We start from the raw sequence: 17,211 nt of genomic DNA on the forward strand, positions 1-17,211 counted from the left end.
GTCTCACTGATCCATGGGGCTGGGATAGGGTTGGGTCTCACCTGATGACTGAGTGACCTGAGCAGAATTCTTTTGTTGATTCATACTCGCGGATATATTTCTGACTGTCTGAGGACTGGGATACGCACGCGGGTATCTTCTGGTTTAGGGCATATAAAAGTGAAATCGTATTGTTTTTTTTTTTTGAAATGTCCAAATATTAATCATCTCACACTTCCACAAGTCTACTCTTGTACAGTGACAGCGTCCTCTTCAACCCATTCTTCGCTTCGATCCGTTCTTCGTTAAAAGGCGCATCTTCCCAGGCATGAATGGCGTCCCAAAGCCGGTCGTACTCCACAATGCCCTCTTCCACCTTCTTCTCCGTGTCTGACTCGATGATTGCCCCCAGCGGACGAAAATACTGAGGATCCTTGTCTCGGTACTTCCGAAGGAACAACCCAGTTTCCGTTGAAGCGTTCGTTACTGTCACATTGGCTTGTCGGCGTAGATGCGGCGGCGATGGTTGAAAAATAACAACCTGGCTCATTGAGAGCCTCCACAACCACGCGGTTCGCATTCCCATCACGCACTCCAGCGGTTTGGACATTAGAGTTGCTGAGTCCTAAAGAGTGGCTGAGTCTGACTTGGACTTCGTAGCTCATGTGATCCACTCGAAGTCATGACGTCAGTTGACTCGAAATTGCAAACATTTAATGAGTCGAAATCCCGTCTCGTCAAGTTGGGCTGTTGGCTCACGCTACGTCAAGCGTGCGGCCATCGGTAGTGGATCGTATGGCTCGGTATGCGAGTTTTATGACACCCAAAACGAGGAAGTGGTTGCGATAAAACGAATCCACAAAGTATTCGAAGACCTGATTGACGCGAAGAGAATTTTGCGAGAGATCGCCATTCTTCGCAGAATGGACTCGCCGTATATCGTCGGGCTGAAGGACATTATAGTCCCTGAGGATCCGAAGACCTTCAACGAGCTGTACATAGTCCTGCAACTGTCCGATTCTGATTTAAAGAAAATTGCTAGGACTGACGCAACTCTTGAAGACTGTAGTGTGGCGAGAATGGTGTTCGACCTGCTCGTAGGACTTCAGTACGTCCACGACTGTGGAGTTCTCCACCGAGACCTCAAGCCGGCGAACTGCCTCGTCAACGTCGATGGCCATGTGCGCATCTGCGACTTCGGTCTAGCGCGTACCATAACCACCAACCAGGATGAAGCTGTGGAACTTTCCTATGACGAGGAGGAGGATCTCACCGAGAGGAGTGTTCGGGATGAGAATGCACGTATGAAGCTCACACAGCACGTCGTCACCCGCTGGTACCGTGCTCCTGAGTTGATCCTCCTGCAGGACAACTACAATGAAGCGATCGATGTTTGGTCAGTGGGGTGTATTATGGCAGAGCTACTCGGCATGAACCTCAAGAACGTTCGTAGTTGGAGGGATCGGCAGCCCTTGTTCCCAGGACAGTGCTGCTATCCTCTGTCCCCCGACCACAAAACGCGCAACACCTCACGTTTCGCCTCCCGTGGCGCGCGTGATCAGCTCCACATGATATTCAACCAGGTCGGCTTGCCTACCGACGAGGACCTTGCTGCTCTCCGGTTGAAGGATGCGAAGGCCTACGTGAAGAATCTCGTAGCAACCATGGGGGAGAAAGTAGAATGCGATGCTAAGAAGACTTTGGCTGCTAAGTATCCTGCCTCAAGCGGTAAGCGATCGACCTTCTTACCCTCTAATCATCCTCCGCAGAACAAGCCATCGACCTTCTGGCCAAGATGCTAATATTCAACCCCAACAAGCGAATCACGGTCGCTGAGGCTATCAAGCATCCTTTTCTTCGTGAGGCTCGAAGGCATGCCGAGAAGGACGCTGTCAAGACTACCGCCCCAATAGTAATTCCCTTTGACGATTGGACCCCCATGAAGGAACGGGAGCTGCGCTACGCGTTCCTCGCTGAGATCAAGGCATTCCACGATTTCAAAATGCCTAGGAGTTTGCAAAAGATAGGTTACGGTCAAGCATGCAATCCTGACTACGTCACTGAACCCGAGAGGGGCCTGCCTCCACCTGCAACAGCAGCAGAGGCCGAAAAAGCAGGCCGTATGCAACAGCTCAAAAGGTTCCTTTCTACGAAGCAGGAGCCAACGGAGAAGGCAGACCAGCCAGAGAGGCGGAATAAGGCTACAGACAAGCCTCGGCAACATCCAAAGGCTCGTCCTGTCACTCGTTCACGAGGCCCCAATTGGATGCCTGGCGCTTAAAACTCAGGTTCTTATTGATACACGTATCTATGTGCCTCGAGTACTTGTTATTGACACATATCTATCTATATAGATACACCTAAATATGATGACGGATATACACGACGTCGAACGAACACCACAAAAATCACCAGAGTTTCCGGTCCATCTTGAAGCGTCGAATGTCAGCGGACGTCACAGATGCCAGTACGCGCGCTATCCGGTCCAGAGATGGCCTTTGGGAGGCGTCCCAGTTGAAGCACTGTTCCAGGAGATCCAGCACGACGGGCATGAACGTCTTGGGGATTCCTGGTGATAGTTGGAAGTCAACTGGGTTGGCACTCATTTCGACGTGCTTCTCGAACGGTATGGGACCGCCGAAAATTTCCACCAAACAACAAGCCACCGACCAGATGTCGCTCTTCTCGTTAATACGTCCTCGCTCGGTAAAGCATTCAGGAGCCATGTATCTTGGGGTCCCTCCATTGTCGTCAAGGACGAGCTCTAAGGACGGCGCGAGCCGTGCTTTACCGAAGTCGCAGAGCTTCACGCTGAAGTCGGAGTCAAGTATCTGTTTAGCGTCTAATGGTTCCCCACCAAATTCGAAGTCTTGAGATCCCGGTGCAGCATGCGACAAGGTGCGTCATGCAAACAGCGAACCGCATCCACCTGAGTGAGGGCTTTTCGGGGAGCTTACGAATTGCCGCGCGATCCGGAGTCTTCTGTCTGCTGAAACAACTGGACTCTCATCAAAAAACGTGTCAAAAAGATTTCCGTTGGGGTAGAAGTCGGTTACGATGGCACCGTGCATATGCTCCACTGGGAAGGGAACTGCGTGAAGATTCCCCAAGCCACTCACGTCCTTGTAGCCGACGGCGACGATACCTCCGAGGCTCATAAACCACGACTCCATGGAACGACACTATATTTGGGTGGGACACTCGTCTTAGAGCCTCGATCTCTCTAACCAAAGAGCGGGCCTGCTCCTGATCGAAGTAGGACTCTGTGCGGTGAGCTACCTTCACAGCAACTGTTTTTCGGCGACCTGCGGTGAAGTAGGTGCCTCTCCACACAGTCCCAAAAGTACCCTTGGAGATCTTCTCATGCACCGTCAGCGCTTCCAGAGGGATAGTTTCTGAGGGATGTAGGGAGAGTGCGACGTCGAACCCTCCAGGGTTCACTAGACTCGGCAACATCGTAGCGCCTCGGAACCTGAGCTTCTCTTGGATGGACACAGCAGTTGAGACGGTCCTCGTTGATGCACGCACCTCGACTGGTGGCCTTTCCATCACTGGACCCATCGTTACTCGAGTATCCGCCATCTTAGGAGGAAGGGTAGCTGGAAAGCGGGTCTCCGAGGGTGGCAAAAGATATGGGGCCGGACTGGTGATGTATCTCTGAACGTAGGGAGCGGGGATGGTCTCCAGATGACTTCGGTCCGTAGCTGGCCCCAAGGATTGACCTCCCCGAGGGTGGGGAGTGCGTGAAGCCCCTTCAGATATCGTTCTGAGTGTCTTTACACCAGAGGGTTCCCTTCTTTTCATGTCTTTGAGGATCTGGAGGAAGTTCAAACCTTCTTCTTCTGACCTTAAACCTGGAGGAATGCAGCCCCAAAGACCGCCCACATCACCCCAAATGTCGAGCGGTGCCTGCGCCTGACTGAAGTCGAACATTGACACGTCTGGATGGGCGGTTCCGCCTTCTCTCACGATCCGTTGACTTGAAAAACTTGGGTAACGGGTCCATTCTTCTAGGATTTGCGTAATTTCTGTTAGTGTTGACACGATGAAACGGGCTGTCCAAAGGCTGGAGCCTCATCTAAGGCTTTGAACGGGTCAGTCATAGACGAGAAGCGACTCTCCGGACGCGCTGATCTCGACCCTTCGCTGGACTTGTCAGGCAGCCGAACCAAGGAGGTGCTATCCTCAGCCCTGTTACTGAGAGCCCGTCCCAGGATATCTCCAATACCTCCGCGATCCTCTCGTACAGGCGCCGCTGGACAGGTGGAAGCCTCAAAGCGTGTCCAGGTGTCCTTGTGCGGATACTGCATGAGGGGTACGTTCGGATTCACCTGAGCTTGCAGTCCCTGAGTCTGTAGGTTAGGAGGGGGCTGGAACTTGATGCCCTTACGATCACGGGCTGGTCTGTCGGGTCGGTGAGAGCTGCGAGGAAGTCCCTGTCGAGATTCCACGGCGGTGAAGGCCTTGCTCTGCACCTCCAGGCTCAGCGCTCGTTTCTGGTCCTTCAAGTCGCAAAGGGATCCACGCAGGTTCAAAAGCTCTGCCTGATCCTGCGTCACCGCTGACATGAGCATCATGCGGTCCTGCGTCAGATTTCGAGAACGCTCCAATAGCACGGCTCCATCTTGAGTCATCTGCGCCTTCTCAGATCGAAACCGCGACAAGGAATTCTTCAACTCTGCGATCTGTGAATGGGAGGACTGTGACTCACCAATCTCTCCTCCTGCTGGACGGCAATCCTTTCGTTCTGAAGCGCGCGTAGTAGGGTGTCTCGGGAACCAGCAAGATGCTCGACCTCCGTTTCAGCTTTCTTGTTCTGGGTTCGGATAGTCTCGTTCAAAAGTATGTGGGTTTCCAAATCGTTCTCTGCCTCCTTTATCAATCGTTTTAGGAAGACGACTTCCTCTTGCAGACTGGCTATCGATGCCGTGCACTCCCCCTTCTCAGCCAATATCGACCGACGCTGATTAACAGTGGGAATGCACACCCACCTCAGCAGCCAGCTTCTCATACTCGAACTTCAGAGCCTCGACACGGTTGCTGAAGTCATTTCGACGGTTCAGCTGCTGAACTAGCTCGGAGCGTGAAGATTCGATTTCCCGTGTCATCGTCGAAGTTAGGTGTTCGAGTTTTCTGTATCAAGGGGACGGGCGCACCCACCCAATAGACTCTGCGAGGCCTGTGGTGTCCTGTGTTAGGCTGTGAGCCAACATATTGTCCCCTTGGATGTAGGCTTGAAGCAGTGCTACAACATCAGGTGTCTTGGCTGTTATTGTAAAATCTGTGCCTCACTTTCGAATAGGTGATGGGGAACCTCCAATTCTCCTGACAGGGCCCGAGGCCTCTCCTCGTAGCTTCGTACACGAGAGGGAGGACCTGGAGTTGTGGCCTGCGATTTGGCTCCGGCAAATGAATGATCGACCACGCGTGTTTCGAACTCCGCAGGTTCAAATGTGGGAGGTTCCCAGACATCATTCTGAATACTTTCAACTGCTGTGGTGAACTCCGCAGCCAGTTCCGCGGGTAGAGACTCAGGCAGAGGTATTCCTTCTCGTCTCCTAGACGCTAGATGCATACAGACGATGAACTCCGGCACTGACAGTCGGCCATCCTGATCACGGTCAGCGAGCTTCCAGATCATGTACAACTCCCCATTGTCTAAACCAGACTTCGTTAGCAGCGACCGCGCGGCAGAGCCCTCAACGAAACCGTTGTGATCAGTATCGTGTTTGTTGAACAGGTCCAAATACGCGTGCCGAAGCTCAGACGGGATGGTCCAATCCCCAGGTTGTTGGGTGCTGACTGCGACCCCCAGAGGGTCTGCGTATTCGCCTGCAATATCGGGGTGGAATACCGGCAGGGCAGGCGGTTCGATGTGGATCAAGTCCTCAGTCAGATTCATATTCATTTGTGCATGAGCCACCAGACGCAGAGCCTGCGCGAACGTATCTCGGTCGAGAAAACCCTCATCTCGGGGGTCACAGAGGCTCCAAATCTGTGTTCACATCCATTATAAGGGTCACCTCATGCAACACTGCCTGCGGCAGTCCGGATCGCCTGAGGAAAGCGGCGCCGTCAGCTCCAGTGATTCGGTTCGAATGCTGCCTATCAACTTCCGTTAGAATGTTGGTGTACAGCTCAACCTCAGCAGGGGAGAATATCAGGGAAGTATAAGGGGGCGGCCATGCCGCTTGCATTTGAAACGGTTCCATCTGAAAACCTCGAAAAGTCTGGCTTGTGGATGGCCTGCCACCAGCCTTTGGGCATGAGGGGGCTGCAGGTCGACGCGCACCGGCCTTTTGCACTAGGCAAGCAGTCACATAGTAATCGGAACGAGCGCATGCAAAAATCAAAAACAATAATGCTGTTGGAAAGTGGTCGCATAGCGCTAGACGCTCAAACCGCAGATGTGCGGCAGATGGCCCACTTCTTTGCAAGCATATTCAACTCCTTGAAGGAAAAAGCTCGGACAGGTGAGAAACGGATTTGTTTAACATAGACGAGGTATGGGTGTGGTCAGCCCTCTACCGGGTTGCCGAGGAGAGGCAGTTAGGTAGTAGTAGCCTTCTGGCGCTTTGCCTGGTCCTTGATTGCATCGATGACAGGTCTCAGAAGCCACCAGACAACCAGGATAGGTTGGCGGCACTGGTCCGAAGCCTGGTCCGGCCGCCCACCTCGCATGCCAACGACCTGCTTGAGTCGTGCCTGTACTATTGCTCATGTGTAGGGCTCTCAATGTCAGCGACAGAACATGAGGCTATAGACCACGTGGCTTGTGAGGATGGGGGAGATGATCATCAGAGACATCCAAGGCATCGTGCCTTCCGACGGCTGGGTCGACCTTGGCCTTGAGCAATTCGTCAACGTGAAGCGGCAGCAAGCCAATGCCATCGGCGCTGTCACCTCAGGCAATCTATTGTCCCAAATGCTGCTCTTGCCTCCGACGGCATCAAGCGAGGACATTACCGTCGCTGCAGAGGCGACTCAGAGACTTCTGAGTGAGGATATGCTGTCGAACGATAAGCGATCTGCAGGCAAAGCTGCCCGTCTGAAACTATCATCCTACTATGGTCCCTGGTTGTCTAACCTCCAACAAGCTGAGGAGACTCGAAGACAGCTTGAAGAGCACGAATCACGAAAACGAGACGCTGAAGAAGTCGCTCTGAGGGGTCGCATGACGAAGATGAAAGCTTATGTACAGTTCCTCCTGACGATGGACGGCACCAACCAGAGTAAAGTCAACCCCTTTTACTCCCTGGGCCTCCCCCCTACCTATGCCTCTGCCGCGGTGATGCGAAAGCTTAAGAAGGAGTTGGTTGTGATGACTCACCCAGATAAGGTGCCAGCGACACCTGAATTCGCAGACTTAAAGGAAAAGGCTAAAAGCGCCTTCCAGATCGTAGGTCCCTATGGCTCGCCAATACAGGCATGCAGCAGCATCGACAAGTGCATCGAAGTCATTGGTCAACCTGGCTTTCGACCTGCAAAGTTCCCAATAGCGGGAGTTCCTCCTCCGTACGCGCATGTGTGGTCGGGCACGCCCCTGAAGAAGGATGTGCCGTCCAAAACGGAGCCTCAGCCTCCCAGACAGCCTGAGCCCGAGGCCACCACTAAGTCTGCAAACGCCCACAAGTCCCCAGAGTCCAAGCCAAAGAGCAAGAAGTCTGCCAAGACACACGAGTCAAAGGCAAGGAGGGTGTCTACCAGGACGCCCAAGTCGTCGGAGTCTAAGCCGAAGAAGAAGAGAGGAGGGATTCACAAAGACAAGGAGAATCGGCCTCGAAAGAGAAGAAGACCGACCTCGCCTCTATTTACACCCTAACATCTGGTCACAACTCATCTAGTTGAGCTCTGGTCACCAACACATAGCAGCGTGACAGAGTGGTGAGCATTGATTGTTTTGACGAACTAATGGTGCTTTGGGCTTCAAATCGCGAATTTCACATCGCAGGATGGAACTCGGCGATGAAAAACGTGAAGGCGCCCGTGGAGGCCTTGAGCAGTTCAAATGGGACTCCATCAAAGACGCCACCATGAATGAACGTGAGAGTTACCTAGGACAGTCCCTTAGGATCGGCATGCTCGGCCGCTTCGGACGCTATCATAAAAATGACTGGTGGTGGAAGGGTCGAGGCGAAACGGCGGTCAATGATGAGCGAGGCCAGTTGAAGAACTTTGAGGCGGAACTGATTCAAGAGGCAATCGGCTCGAAACCGAGAAGACTTCTCCTGACTACAGATGAGCGCGCAGAGAAAGAGGAAGCAGGTGAGATGCCGGAGGAGCCTGTACCTGTGGGCATAGAGGTTGAAGGACTTATGTCTGAGTACATGCAGCTAAAGGAGGAGTATGAGCAGCTCCTGACTGAGCGCGATGCACGCCGAAAGCGGCGGCGGAGATGAATCATTTTAAGGCGCCAACAATCCCAGTTGCCTTCACAACCAAAGAAGGTCATTACGGAATCACAGAAGTTGCGTTGCCATTCAAAGGGTCGACTCCAAATTTATATTTACACAAATCATCTAAAGCCCTCTAAAGTTTAAAACGATCTTGTAGAACCTTGGGTGGAAATTGCAACTAAATCCGAAAGCGATTTTAGAATTCCTATATACAAAACTCGCAAAAGTAAAAAAAACGATCTAAGCGAGAATCTTAGTGGATACTGGGCTTGCAGCGGCCAAGTCAGCGAGAATCTTAGTAGATACTGGGCTAGCGGTGGTAGACTCAGACATCGACCGATTCTTAGAGATCTCGTATTCCGAGTCCAGATCGGCGTCTCTTTGGGTCAATTTACGTCCTCGAAGGTCTCTTGCAAGGAGGGCCAAGCCACCCGCAGAGGTTTCTCGGTATTTGGACTGCAGATCGCGACCAGATTGGTACATAGTGGCGATACAGGAGTCCAACGAAACCATATGATCTCCATCGTCAAGCAGCGCAAGACGCGCAGCAGTCACTGCCTTGCAAGCGGCCATGGAGTTCCGTTCGATGCAGGGCACGACCACGACACCTTCAACAGGGTCGCAGGTCATACCCAAGAAATGCTCGAGCCCAATCTCAGCAGCGTTCTCGACCTGAGGGGGAGTGCCTCCCATTGCATGGCACAGGGCAGCGGAAGCCATTGCACACGCGGAGCCGATTTCAGCTTGGCAGCCAGCTTCAGCTCCAGAGATCGAGCCGTTGCGCTTGCACAGTGTGGCAATTGCGCCGGCAACTGCAACCATGTCTCGTAGCTTTTGCTGCGTGCTCGTGTGGTGGAACTTCTTAAAGTAGTACAGCACAGCTGGAAACGTTCCAGCAGCACCGTTTGTTGGAGCAGTGATGACTCGCCCTCCAGTGGCGTTCTCTTCGTTTAGCGCCCGAGCGTAGAGGGAAATCCAATCAAGAGCGATCAGATGATCAGAGACAGCTCTCTCCCCAGAGGTTCTAAGTCGATCGTAGATCTTCTTAGAACGGCGGTCATAGCCCTTAAGAGGTAGTGGTCCATCGGTATTGCAGCCTCTAACGATACCCTCAAACATGCACTCGATGATCTTATCGAGTTTCTTGTGGATTTCGTCGCGGGAACAGCGATTGAACCTCTCTTCGTCGCGGTAGACGAGCTCCGCGACATCGATCTGTTCATCCTTACAGAACTGCAGAATATCTGCACTTGTGAGAAAATTGTAAGGAACAGACCCATGATCGCGGGTGTCAACCCAACCTTCCTCATACTCATCCAACGTCTTGATAAAACCGCCTCCAATGCTCAGAATTCGTTCTTCATGCAGGGTCTCTCCCGTATTGCGGTTCAGTAGCGAGACCTTCATGGCATTAGGGTGCTGAGGCCATTCCTCATCCATGTTCCAATTCAAGTCCGTCTGGTAATCGAAGTCAATCTTCATACTTCGACCCAAATTCAACGTCTTGGACGCTCGTACCTTCTCGTAGCATTCCTGACACACATCAGGAAGGATAACGTCTGGCGTCCAATCTAAAAGGCCGACGATAACGGACACGTCAGTTCTATGTCCCTTGCCAGTGGTGGCTAGTGATCCGTACAGGTCCACCACCACCCGCAGAGAGCGGTCGTAGGGCAGCTCGGCTCCTTCTGTGGCGTGCACGGCAGGAATGAACTTCTCTCGACGAAGGCTGTCGACAAACAGCTTGGAGCCAAACATAGGTCCGTTTGTATGGCTAGATGATGGCCCGAGCCCAAACTTGAACACATCGAAGACAGATATGTACTCGCCGCAGACTGCACGCTCGAGATCACAACCATTCTGGCAATCCGAATCGCAGAGGCCTGCAGCAGTGATCGTCATTGTTCTATCTGTAATATTTGGTATTAGGTGGTTGTTGTGGGGTCAAATAATCAGCGCACACGCCTATCACATGAGAGGGGTGCAATGGGAGTGCACGGTCTGCGCACGCATGCGAGTCAGACGGGGATATCCCTGTACGGGGACTCATGCAGTGCGTGGTTACCTGTTGTTTCCTTGATACTTTAGACGCTTTAACATGTACCCAATATGCACCCAACGCGAGCATTAAACGCGCACCAACACAACACAGTGCATGTGTGGGGCGGCGCTCACATCAAAAGTGCCCATTTTTCGATGAGCAGAAGGAGTGCGATCACTTTCGGTGCACTTGCAGTGACGACTGCCTTAGCAGCTGCTACGTACTTTTGGGTGAAGAAGATTGAGGCGCGAGGTGAACCCATAAAGAATGGCGAAGTCTCTAGAGCCGATTTACTCACCATCTTGAAAGCCATCAAAAAGACTCAACAAGACAACAGAAAGGCCCTTCAAGCGCTAACCACGGAGCTGGCTGCTTCAGGCGCCGGTCTCGAGGAGGCCTGTGCCCGCGTGAGCCAACTTCCCGACAAGGACCCTCTGACAGCTTACGGATTAACCGTTAACGAGTTTGATCTCCTGCTGGAGAAGTTCCAGCGTGACCGTGGTATGAGCTTGGTTAGTTCCTGACGCAGAGGTCAACGCTCAAGTAGACAGCCTCATGGAGTCGCCAGCAGCCCCTACGACGAACCCTGTCGACCCTGCCAAAATAGTCGAGATCCACCAGTTCATGCTGAACGAATTGCAAACGCTACCCAAGACCTGCCCTGGTCACTCCCACAAAACTCTGGCGCTTGCGTCCCAAGCGGTAGCTACCGCGCGAGCCCAGATAAAGTTCGGCGTGCCCAACGAGCTGCTGGATGCGTCCACGCAGCACCACTTCGACACGCTAACGAAAGATGAGGCCTTCAACGAAGTCATGATGCGCATTCAAATGTGTATATCCGAGATGATCAGGTGAGACGCTCATGATTTCCAAACAGTTTACACGTCGACTCTTCAGTGTGACACCTGTAGTCATCTACATGAGTTAAGTGATATTGTTGAATTTAGCCTGAAATGTCTGGTCGAGGTAAAGGAGGAAAAGGACTTGGAAAGGGCGGCGCGAAGCGCCACCGAAAGGTTATGCGCGACACCATCGCGGGGATTACGAAACCCGCTATCCGTCGTCTTGCTCGGCGAGGCGGAGTTAAACGCATCTCTGCTCAAATCTACGACGAAATCCGTACCGTGTTGAAGTCCTTCTTGGAGTCCATCATCAAGGACGCGGTGGCTTATACGGAACACGCTCACAGGAAGACCGTCACCGCCATGGATGTGGTGTACGCACTGAAAAGGCAAGGGAAAACCCTTTACGGGTTCGGGGCCTAGTTTGAAGCTGAAGATATTAAGAGTTGTGCGAGTGTTGAATTACTCCAGATCACGCACATTGCAATAATAGGGAAATGTTGGGGCGGCACGTCTCTTTCAGCGAGACTGTGGATGTTATGTTCTACGAACCCGACGATGAGCTCTCTCGGAAACGGTGCCGCCAACCACCTTCGATGCCTGCGAAGAGACAAAAAGGTCGAAGTTCATCCTCTGAGTTCAGTGGCGTGTCTTGTCTGCAGTAAAAAACGAAGTGATGTTCGCGCGTCGAGCAGTGGTTTGATTGAAGGCATCGAGATGGGGAACAGTAGAGGGGCGGGGTCGATGACTTGCTTACGTTGTGTAACAGGCTTCGGGTGGAAATTTCGTGGCTGGAGCGATTTCTTCAACACATCGTGGCGCTGCTGATTCTCAAGCTTGAGCTTCTGATCCAGTCGTGCCTGGAAGTCCGTTACCTTTCTGATTCCAACAGTCACGACATTGTTCAGCTCGCTGTCAACAGATGGCAGGATACTCTCCACCAGTTCATCGTAGCCAACTGCGGGTTCTTGCGTCGTCTCAACGCAGGCGTCCCTGGCGCGGTCGGCACTGTCTTGAAGCCTCCGCACAAATCCTTTCCAGGTTGTCTGAAGCTCGCCAATGGCCTGCTCAGTCCCCTCGCAGAGGCTTTTCACCGCCTTTAGCCCCTCTTCCCGCTGCCGAATGCGCAGTTCGGCCCTACATTTAATGAACTGGCCAATACGATCCAAACAATCTCCCAGCTCAAATCCCGGGACATCCAGTGCTAGATTCGGCACATCCACAGCTGTCACCGGCAGCTGTTGTCGGACGATCGCTGATTCCAGGGCTAATTCGTAAGCGCTCATTGCGACTTCGATGTCTTGGGAAAGCGTAATGTTCTCAGCGACTGCAGCAGTGACTGCAGGAGCCAACTCATCACGTTGTGTGTTCAACTCACTGGCATGCTTCATCATCCGGCGCCTGAGCCTGGACGCTGCATCGATCCGCGCTGTGAGCTCCATGGAAATAATCAACGATCACCGGCACGGCTGACCGTATGCTCGTGATCTTGCAAACCCTGGGCGATCAACGTGACGCGCATGCTGGGGTGCTCCGGATATGGTATTCGCGTGATCACGCTGTTGGTGAACTGCGTCTTCGTCTCCTTGTAGCGAATCCTACCAATCGTCAGCACTTCCAACAATGCCGCCAACCCCACGTTAACTAAGGAGATCAGCGCAAGTTGCAATCGGAAGGAAGCCGGCAACTCCACTAACCCGATGAAATCCACAACAAATTCTCTAACCAGCGGCACCGAGTCCAGTGAGCTGACATCCACCGCTTGCAGGAAGGCCTGCATCACGAACACGAACGAGAAGTAGACTACGAACTGCCAGTTCGTCCAGAGATTTTTCCGGAAAGGCCTATTACGATTGAAGATGACCAAGACGCTTGGGATCTGCCACATTATAGTGAAGAAAACTGTACTGTTCTCTTGACATCGGTACTGCTTGGTGTTCCAATCCACCAATGTCAGATCAGGGTCGAATGGTACATACCACTCCTGAGCCAGCAGCCAGAACCAGGCCATGAAAAGGAAAGCAGCGTGCACGGTAGCCTGTACCCCCATTGAGACCACAGCAGGGAATCCTGTGATCTTGAACTTGGGAATCCTACGTTGGAGGCGGGTCGAAGCGGCGGTGGCTGTGTGATGTAGCTCGTGCGGCCTCACTCGAAATCACCACAGACAGCGGTAAGATGACAATGAGGTCATTCCACACCCACTGGCCATCTGTGATGTTGGTATACCTGGAGTAGACGAGTACTTGGGCCATGATGTTGATCCAGGCGAACAGGATCATGCACATGAGGATCTGGTACTGGTTCATTAAGGTAGCCCTGCTCTCAAGTAGAACCAGCAACGCGGCTTCAGGGTCTCGGTTGGTGGCTACGAACGGAGCATTGAAGAACATCCTTCCTCTCGGAAGGTAGATCTGTGTATCAGTCAAACGCCGCCCACCCCCGAATCCGCCTGCTGCAACGCCTTCACATCGTTGGCACCGTCGCCGCAGAATGTCACTGTGGGTCTCTCCGGAAGCGACTGAAGGGTTTGCACAAGTAAACTCTTGTGTTGCGGCGCCATTCGAGCCCAACATCGGCACTTCCGCAGCACGAACTCCAGTATGTTCACCTTAGACATGACGGCGAACGCTGGATCACACCCCGAATCTGCGACGAACTGCGCACGCGCTTGCTGTCGCCGTTTGTGCCTAGCGCGAGCTGCCTTAACCTCGTGCACGGCGTCGAAGAAGGTCGTCCTGCTGTCAGTTTTTTGAAAAGAGCGGCGGCTTGAAGCTGGAATTGAGTGGACTACGCTTTTCCTCCTATGACGCGCATCGAGGCCGGGGGTGCTCGCATCGCCTTGCATATACTGATCTGACATTATGGACACCAACGCTGCAGGTTCCGGCGTCGACAGAAACCATAGCATGCGATCAGAGGGTCTGGTGTGTGAGGACGGTCGGTGTGTGGGAGGGGCCACGCAATGCTCGAAGGAGGCGATCTCGGACATAAGTTTCTGAATCTGCCGATGCTTAATGGGGACGTGCACCACGTGAGGTCCTTCGAAATCCTTTCTTCGTAGAGTGCTCCACTGTTGGGGCACATCTTGCAGGCTGACTAAGAACTGCAGCGCCTCTCCTGTCATTACCAATGTGATTTGTCTTGGGTCAACTTGCTTGAAAACGTCATCGAGTCTGCTGTACCGATGGCGGACAGAGGTAAGGAATGCGTGCTCGGAGAACGAAACGCTATCAGGGCACATCAACGAGTCACGACGGGCTAGCAATCGTCTGTAGCTCCCTTCGTCACTGGTAACGCACCAAGTTGATGTGCTGAGCTGCGACATGCGGCTGGTGTTCAGTCCCTCAAGTAAGGATGTGCCCGATTCGATGGCTTCTGGCGCTTCAACCTGCTGGTCGTTGATTTCCGGCTCAACGCGAGTGTCAATCTCAATCTCCACCCAATCAAGAATGCCATTATGCAGCTCCGGGACCAGACATCGAAGGGTCGAGCCCTCCGCAATCGACACTTCCTCGAATGAGGAGTCGAAATCCTTCAACGATGCGGACTGCGTCAGCATCAACCGCGATCCAACAGCCAAGGTCGTGTATACGTTGTCGCCGGAGCATAAAACGGTATGAACCCCCGCCCGCTTCAAATCGTGAAAGACCTCAACAGCTCCAGACTTTAGTGGGTTCTCAAGAACTACCAATCCCAAGAAGCTCAGTTGACTCATTCCCTCAGCAGCCTGCTGAGTCAGGTCAGACCAGGGCACAATAGACGGAAGGAGTTTCCGAAAGGCGAAGGCCACTACTCTTTGTCCTTTGGAGCCAAAGTGAACCAGAGATTCTGTTACGGCAACAGGCACAGTAGCAGGATCGCAGAGCTCAAGTATAACCTCAGGTGCCCCCTTAGTAAAGCAGTACGCATCTGTAGTATCCAACTCTAGAGCAACCACAGATGTCCTTAAGGCGGCGGAAGAGAATGGGAACCTTTGGAGAATCACGTAGGCTTGACCATGTCCCCTGACCACGATATCCCGCGTGCTACCAGAAAGCAGGTGAAAGCCAGCCCAGTTCAATAGTTGGATGTCGATCATGTCGCCTACCACCTCACCATCGATGAGTATCAACGCGTTGGACAACGCCATAGCCACCGCAATCTCCGGAGAGTCCAGCGGAGAGGTAACCATCGAACCCAGAACAGCCGCTCTGGCACCTTTGCGGAGGAATGGAGACCTTCGTAAGGGCGGAAGGAGGTTAGAAACTCCCTCGTTCTCGAGACTGCTCACCGCGGGTCCATAAAAGAGGTCGCGCGTGTCGAGGGATCCCGCATGGACTTCAGACTCGCTATCTGATGCGCCCACGTCTGCGAACCTCACACGATGAGGAACGGATCGGAGTAGGTACTGGTTAATGACAGCTGGCAGCACGCTGACAATGGTCATCTTCTCGTTGGTGACCGTACGGGTTTTGTCGAAGACGAGAAGGTTAGATTGTCCTGTGGTACTGAGGGAACTGGGGTCCAAACACTCAACTCGGCGCTTGTGTAACCTCCACATCGCCACCGAATTCGCGGTGTTAAGAGCTGTTGGAAGCCCCACAGGGATCCCAGATGACATCAGATCCAGAAACCTCAGGCTGACCACCTTCGGATGAAGTCGCCCCAGGTTCCAAGTTAGTGAGAGGGTCGCAAAGACCAGAGTGACCACCGCCATTGTTGCAATGTACCTATGAGTAACACCCCCACCTCCTTACACATTCAGTGCCCTGTTAGCAGCCGTATCTTCATTCGTCGTCGAGATCTGTCTCCGCAGCCGGCCAGAGACAGTGCAGAGGCCAGTGCGAAGGACGACTGCCTTAACCTCGCGATTTGGCCTGCTACGGCAGTGTAGGAGGCGAGAACCTGACAACAGCACCTGGTTTACCGACTCCACATCAACGTTCTTTTGGTAGACAAACCTGTCTCGGGCAATCTTGATGCAGGGCAACGGCTCCTTGGCAACAGGTTCCGCTGCGCCGTTGAGGACAGACTCGTCTACGATGACTTCTCCTTCAAGCAGAAGGCAATCCGTAGGCAAGACCTGCCCGGTTTCCAGTGACAACAGATCTCCTGGGACCAGATCCTCAACAGCAACTGTGATGCATCTGGCGTCCTGACAGGCACGGCACATTCGAAGAGCAGAACATCGTCTACCGCAGGCTAGGGGGCCTCGGAAAACGACTATATGGGAGGAGACATCCCAGTCTGAAGCAGTGCGCCTCGTAACTTTTCTGCGTCAGCGAGGCACAGCAGACTCACATCACAGATATGACCTCCGCCAAGAAACCAGCAAACAGCTGCAACGAGAGAACTATTGCATACGGATAGTACTCATCCCAGATCCATAATGAGATTTCGAAGAACTGCCAAGCCCACAACGCCCACGGAAACTTGCTCCGAACAGTGGACCACCAAGGCACAGGCGCCATCGCTTGCACGTTGGGACCATATAGGCGTCTGCGCGTCTCCAACGTACGGTCAGAAAGTATTCCGTCACACAATTGCTCCCTGAAAGTGGCCACTGACACCAATTCCGCCCTAAAGGAGAGCTCGACGAATTCCCTCGAGCTGAATGATGGCGGACTCCAAGACGTACCTTCGGACGTATACGTAGTTGCGTCCGCCGTGTGCAAACACACGCACGCGTTCCATACGGGAGCGCAGTTCCACCTCCGCAGTCTTTGCACGCATGGACACACGGTAGCTCATTCGGTGCACGTGTGGCATCTTGTCAAGAACGACTTCAGGACAAGCGTAGGGACGACCGCCCAAGACCTCCTCCATCAAGTCCTTAGGCACCGTTACGGAATGTAATGTCGTGTGCTCAACGCCGCGTCCTTGAGATAATCTCACCAGCGCAGCGCTGGCTTTTGACGCTTTGCAAGGTGAGTGCTGAAACCTGAAGGCCCACTCGTACACCGCGGCCCTG

The 17,211-nt window shown here is 53.2% G+C and overlaps 10 protein-coding genes across 24 annotated transcripts; 5 read left to right on the forward strand and 5 right to left on the reverse strand.

Moving 5' to 3' along the window:
• Positions 1-208: 208 nt before the first annotated feature.
• KVP18_000301 (uncharacterized protein) lies at positions 209-589 on the reverse strand (the record flags this gene model as incomplete). The annotated part of the gene is made up of 1 exon (XM_067953991.1): positions 209-589. One exon carries the CDS (start codon positions 587-589, stop codon positions 209-211), a length of 381 nt encoding a protein of 126 aa, XP_067808328.1.
• Positions 590-695: 106 nt separating this feature from the next.
• Positions 696-2,260, forward strand: KVP18_000303 (uncharacterized protein; the record flags this gene model as incomplete). The annotated part of the gene is made up of 2 exons (XM_067954026.1): positions 696-1,707; positions 1,749-2,260. 2 exons carry the CDS (start codon positions 696-698, stop codon positions 2,258-2,260), a joined length of 1,524 nt encoding a protein of 507 aa, XP_067808333.1.
• Positions 2,261-2,387: 127 nt separating this feature from the next.
• KVP18_000304 (uncharacterized protein) lies at positions 2,388-3,985 on the reverse strand (the record flags this gene model as incomplete). Of its 3 annotated transcripts, XM_067954035.1 has the most annotated exons (5): positions 2,388-2,810; positions 2,837-2,908; positions 2,937-3,070; positions 3,099-3,920; positions 3,949-3,985. In XM_067954035.1, the coding sequence occupies 5 exons, from the start codon at positions 3,983-3,985 to the stop codon at positions 2,388-2,390; spliced, it is 1,488 nt and encodes a 495-aa protein (XP_067808335.1). The 3 variants fall into 3 exon arrangements, with proteins under 3 accessions (XP_067808335.1, XP_067808336.1, XP_067808334.1); XM_067954036.1 differs by lacking the exons at positions 2,837-2,908; positions 2,937-3,070; positions 3,099-3,920; positions 3,949-3,985 and having other exon boundaries at positions 2,388-2,705; XM_067954034.1 differs by lacking the exons at positions 2,388-2,810; positions 2,837-2,908; positions 3,949-3,985 and having other exon boundaries at positions 3,001-3,912.
• A 25-nt stretch (positions 3,986-4,010) lies between these two features.
• Positions 4,011-6,191, reverse strand: KVP18_000302 (uncharacterized protein; the record flags this gene model as incomplete). Of its 4 annotated transcripts, XM_067954010.1 has the most annotated exons (6): positions 4,011-4,664; positions 4,691-4,942; positions 4,971-5,112; positions 5,140-5,245; positions 5,272-5,974; positions 6,003-6,191. In XM_067954010.1, the coding sequence occupies 6 exons, from the start codon at positions 6,189-6,191 to the stop codon at positions 4,011-4,013; spliced, it is 2,046 nt and encodes a 681-aa protein (XP_067808329.1). The 4 variants fall into 4 exon arrangements, with proteins under 4 accessions (XP_067808329.1, XP_067808330.1, XP_067808332.1 ...); XM_067954011.1 differs by lacking the exons at positions 5,140-5,245; positions 5,272-5,974; positions 6,003-6,191 and having other exon boundaries at positions 4,971-5,087; XM_067954013.1 differs by lacking the exons at positions 4,011-4,664; positions 4,691-4,942; positions 4,971-5,112; positions 5,140-5,245; positions 6,003-6,191 and having other exon boundaries at positions 5,249-5,887.
• Positions 6,192-6,340: 149 nt separating this feature from the next.
• Positions 6,341-7,801, forward strand: KVP18_000305 (uncharacterized protein; the record flags this gene model as incomplete). 2 transcript variants are annotated; one of them, XM_067954048.1, is made up of 3 exons in its annotated part: positions 6,341-6,452; positions 6,479-6,702; positions 6,743-7,801. In XM_067954048.1, 3 exons carry the CDS (start codon positions 6,341-6,343, stop codon positions 7,799-7,801), a joined length of 1,395 nt encoding a protein of 464 aa, XP_067808338.1. The 2 variants fall into 2 exon arrangements, with proteins under 2 accessions (XP_067808338.1, XP_067808337.1); XM_067954047.1 differs by lacking the exons at positions 6,341-6,452; positions 6,479-6,702 and having other exon boundaries at positions 6,761-7,801.
• A 130-nt stretch (positions 7,802-7,931) lies between these two features.
• On the forward strand, positions 7,932-8,378 carry KVP18_000309 (uncharacterized protein; the record flags this gene model as incomplete). Its single annotated transcript, XM_067954082.1, has 1 exon — positions 7,932-8,378. The coding sequence occupies one exon, from the start codon at positions 7,932-7,934 to the stop codon at positions 8,376-8,378; it is 447 nt and encodes a 148-aa protein (XP_067808344.1).
• A 237-nt stretch (positions 8,379-8,615) lies between these two features.
• On the reverse strand, positions 8,616-10,277 carry KVP18_000306 (uncharacterized protein; the record flags this gene model as incomplete). The annotated part of the gene is made up of 1 exon (XM_067954049.1): positions 8,616-10,277. One exon carries the CDS (start codon positions 10,275-10,277, stop codon positions 8,616-8,618), a length of 1,662 nt encoding a protein of 553 aa, XP_067808339.1.
• Positions 10,278-10,571: 294 nt separating this feature from the next.
• On the forward strand, positions 10,572-11,271 carry KVP18_000308 (uncharacterized protein; the record flags this gene model as incomplete). 3 transcript variants are annotated; one of them, XM_067954056.1, is made up of 2 exons in its annotated part: positions 10,572-10,917; positions 10,946-11,271. In XM_067954056.1, the coding sequence occupies 2 exons, from the start codon at positions 10,572-10,574 to the stop codon at positions 11,269-11,271; spliced, it is 672 nt and encodes a 223-aa protein (XP_067808342.1). The 3 variants fall into 3 exon arrangements, with proteins under 3 accessions (XP_067808342.1, XP_067808341.1, XP_067808343.1); XM_067954055.1 differs by lacking the exon at positions 10,946-11,271 and having other exon boundaries at positions 10,572-10,940; XM_067954057.1 differs by lacking the exon at positions 10,572-10,917 and having other exon boundaries at positions 10,972-11,271.
• Positions 11,272-11,369: 98 nt separating this feature from the next.
• Positions 11,370-11,681, forward strand: KVP18_000307 (uncharacterized protein; the record flags this gene model as incomplete). The annotated part of the gene is made up of 1 exon (XM_067954052.1): positions 11,370-11,681. One exon carries the CDS (start codon positions 11,370-11,372, stop codon positions 11,679-11,681), a length of 312 nt encoding a protein of 103 aa, XP_067808340.1.
• Positions 11,682-11,884: 203 nt separating this feature from the next.
• Positions 11,885-17,066, reverse strand: KVP18_000300 (uncharacterized protein; the record flags this gene model as incomplete). 7 transcript variants are annotated; one of them, XM_067953969.1, is made up of 7 exons in its annotated part: positions 11,885-12,687; positions 12,714-13,382; positions 13,411-13,672; positions 13,699-15,970; positions 15,998-16,513; positions 16,542-16,850; positions 16,879-17,066. In XM_067953969.1, 7 exons carry the CDS (start codon positions 17,064-17,066, stop codon positions 11,885-11,887), a joined length of 5,019 nt encoding a protein of 1,672 aa, XP_067808321.1. The 7 variants fall into 7 exon arrangements, with proteins under 7 accessions (XP_067808321.1, XP_067808324.1, XP_067808327.1 ...); XM_067953972.1 differs by lacking the exons at positions 12,714-13,382; positions 13,411-13,672; positions 13,699-15,970; ... (1 more) ...; positions 16,542-16,850; positions 16,879-17,066 and having other exon boundaries at positions 11,885-12,700; XM_067953975.1 differs by lacking the exons at positions 11,885-12,687; positions 13,411-13,672; positions 13,699-15,970; ... (1 more) ...; positions 16,542-16,850; positions 16,879-17,066 and having other exon boundaries at positions 12,709-13,308.
• Between the last annotated feature and the right edge of the window lie 145 nt (positions 17,067-17,211).

The sequence above is a fragment of a genome, assembly GCF_019968955.1.
Source record: "MAG: Porospora cf. gigantea A chromosome Unknown PgA_NODE_475_length_17211_cov_353.511, whole genome shotgun sequence".
NCBI lineage: Eukaryota > Apicomplexa > Conoidasida > Eugregarinorida > Porosporidae > Porospora > Porospora cf. gigantea A.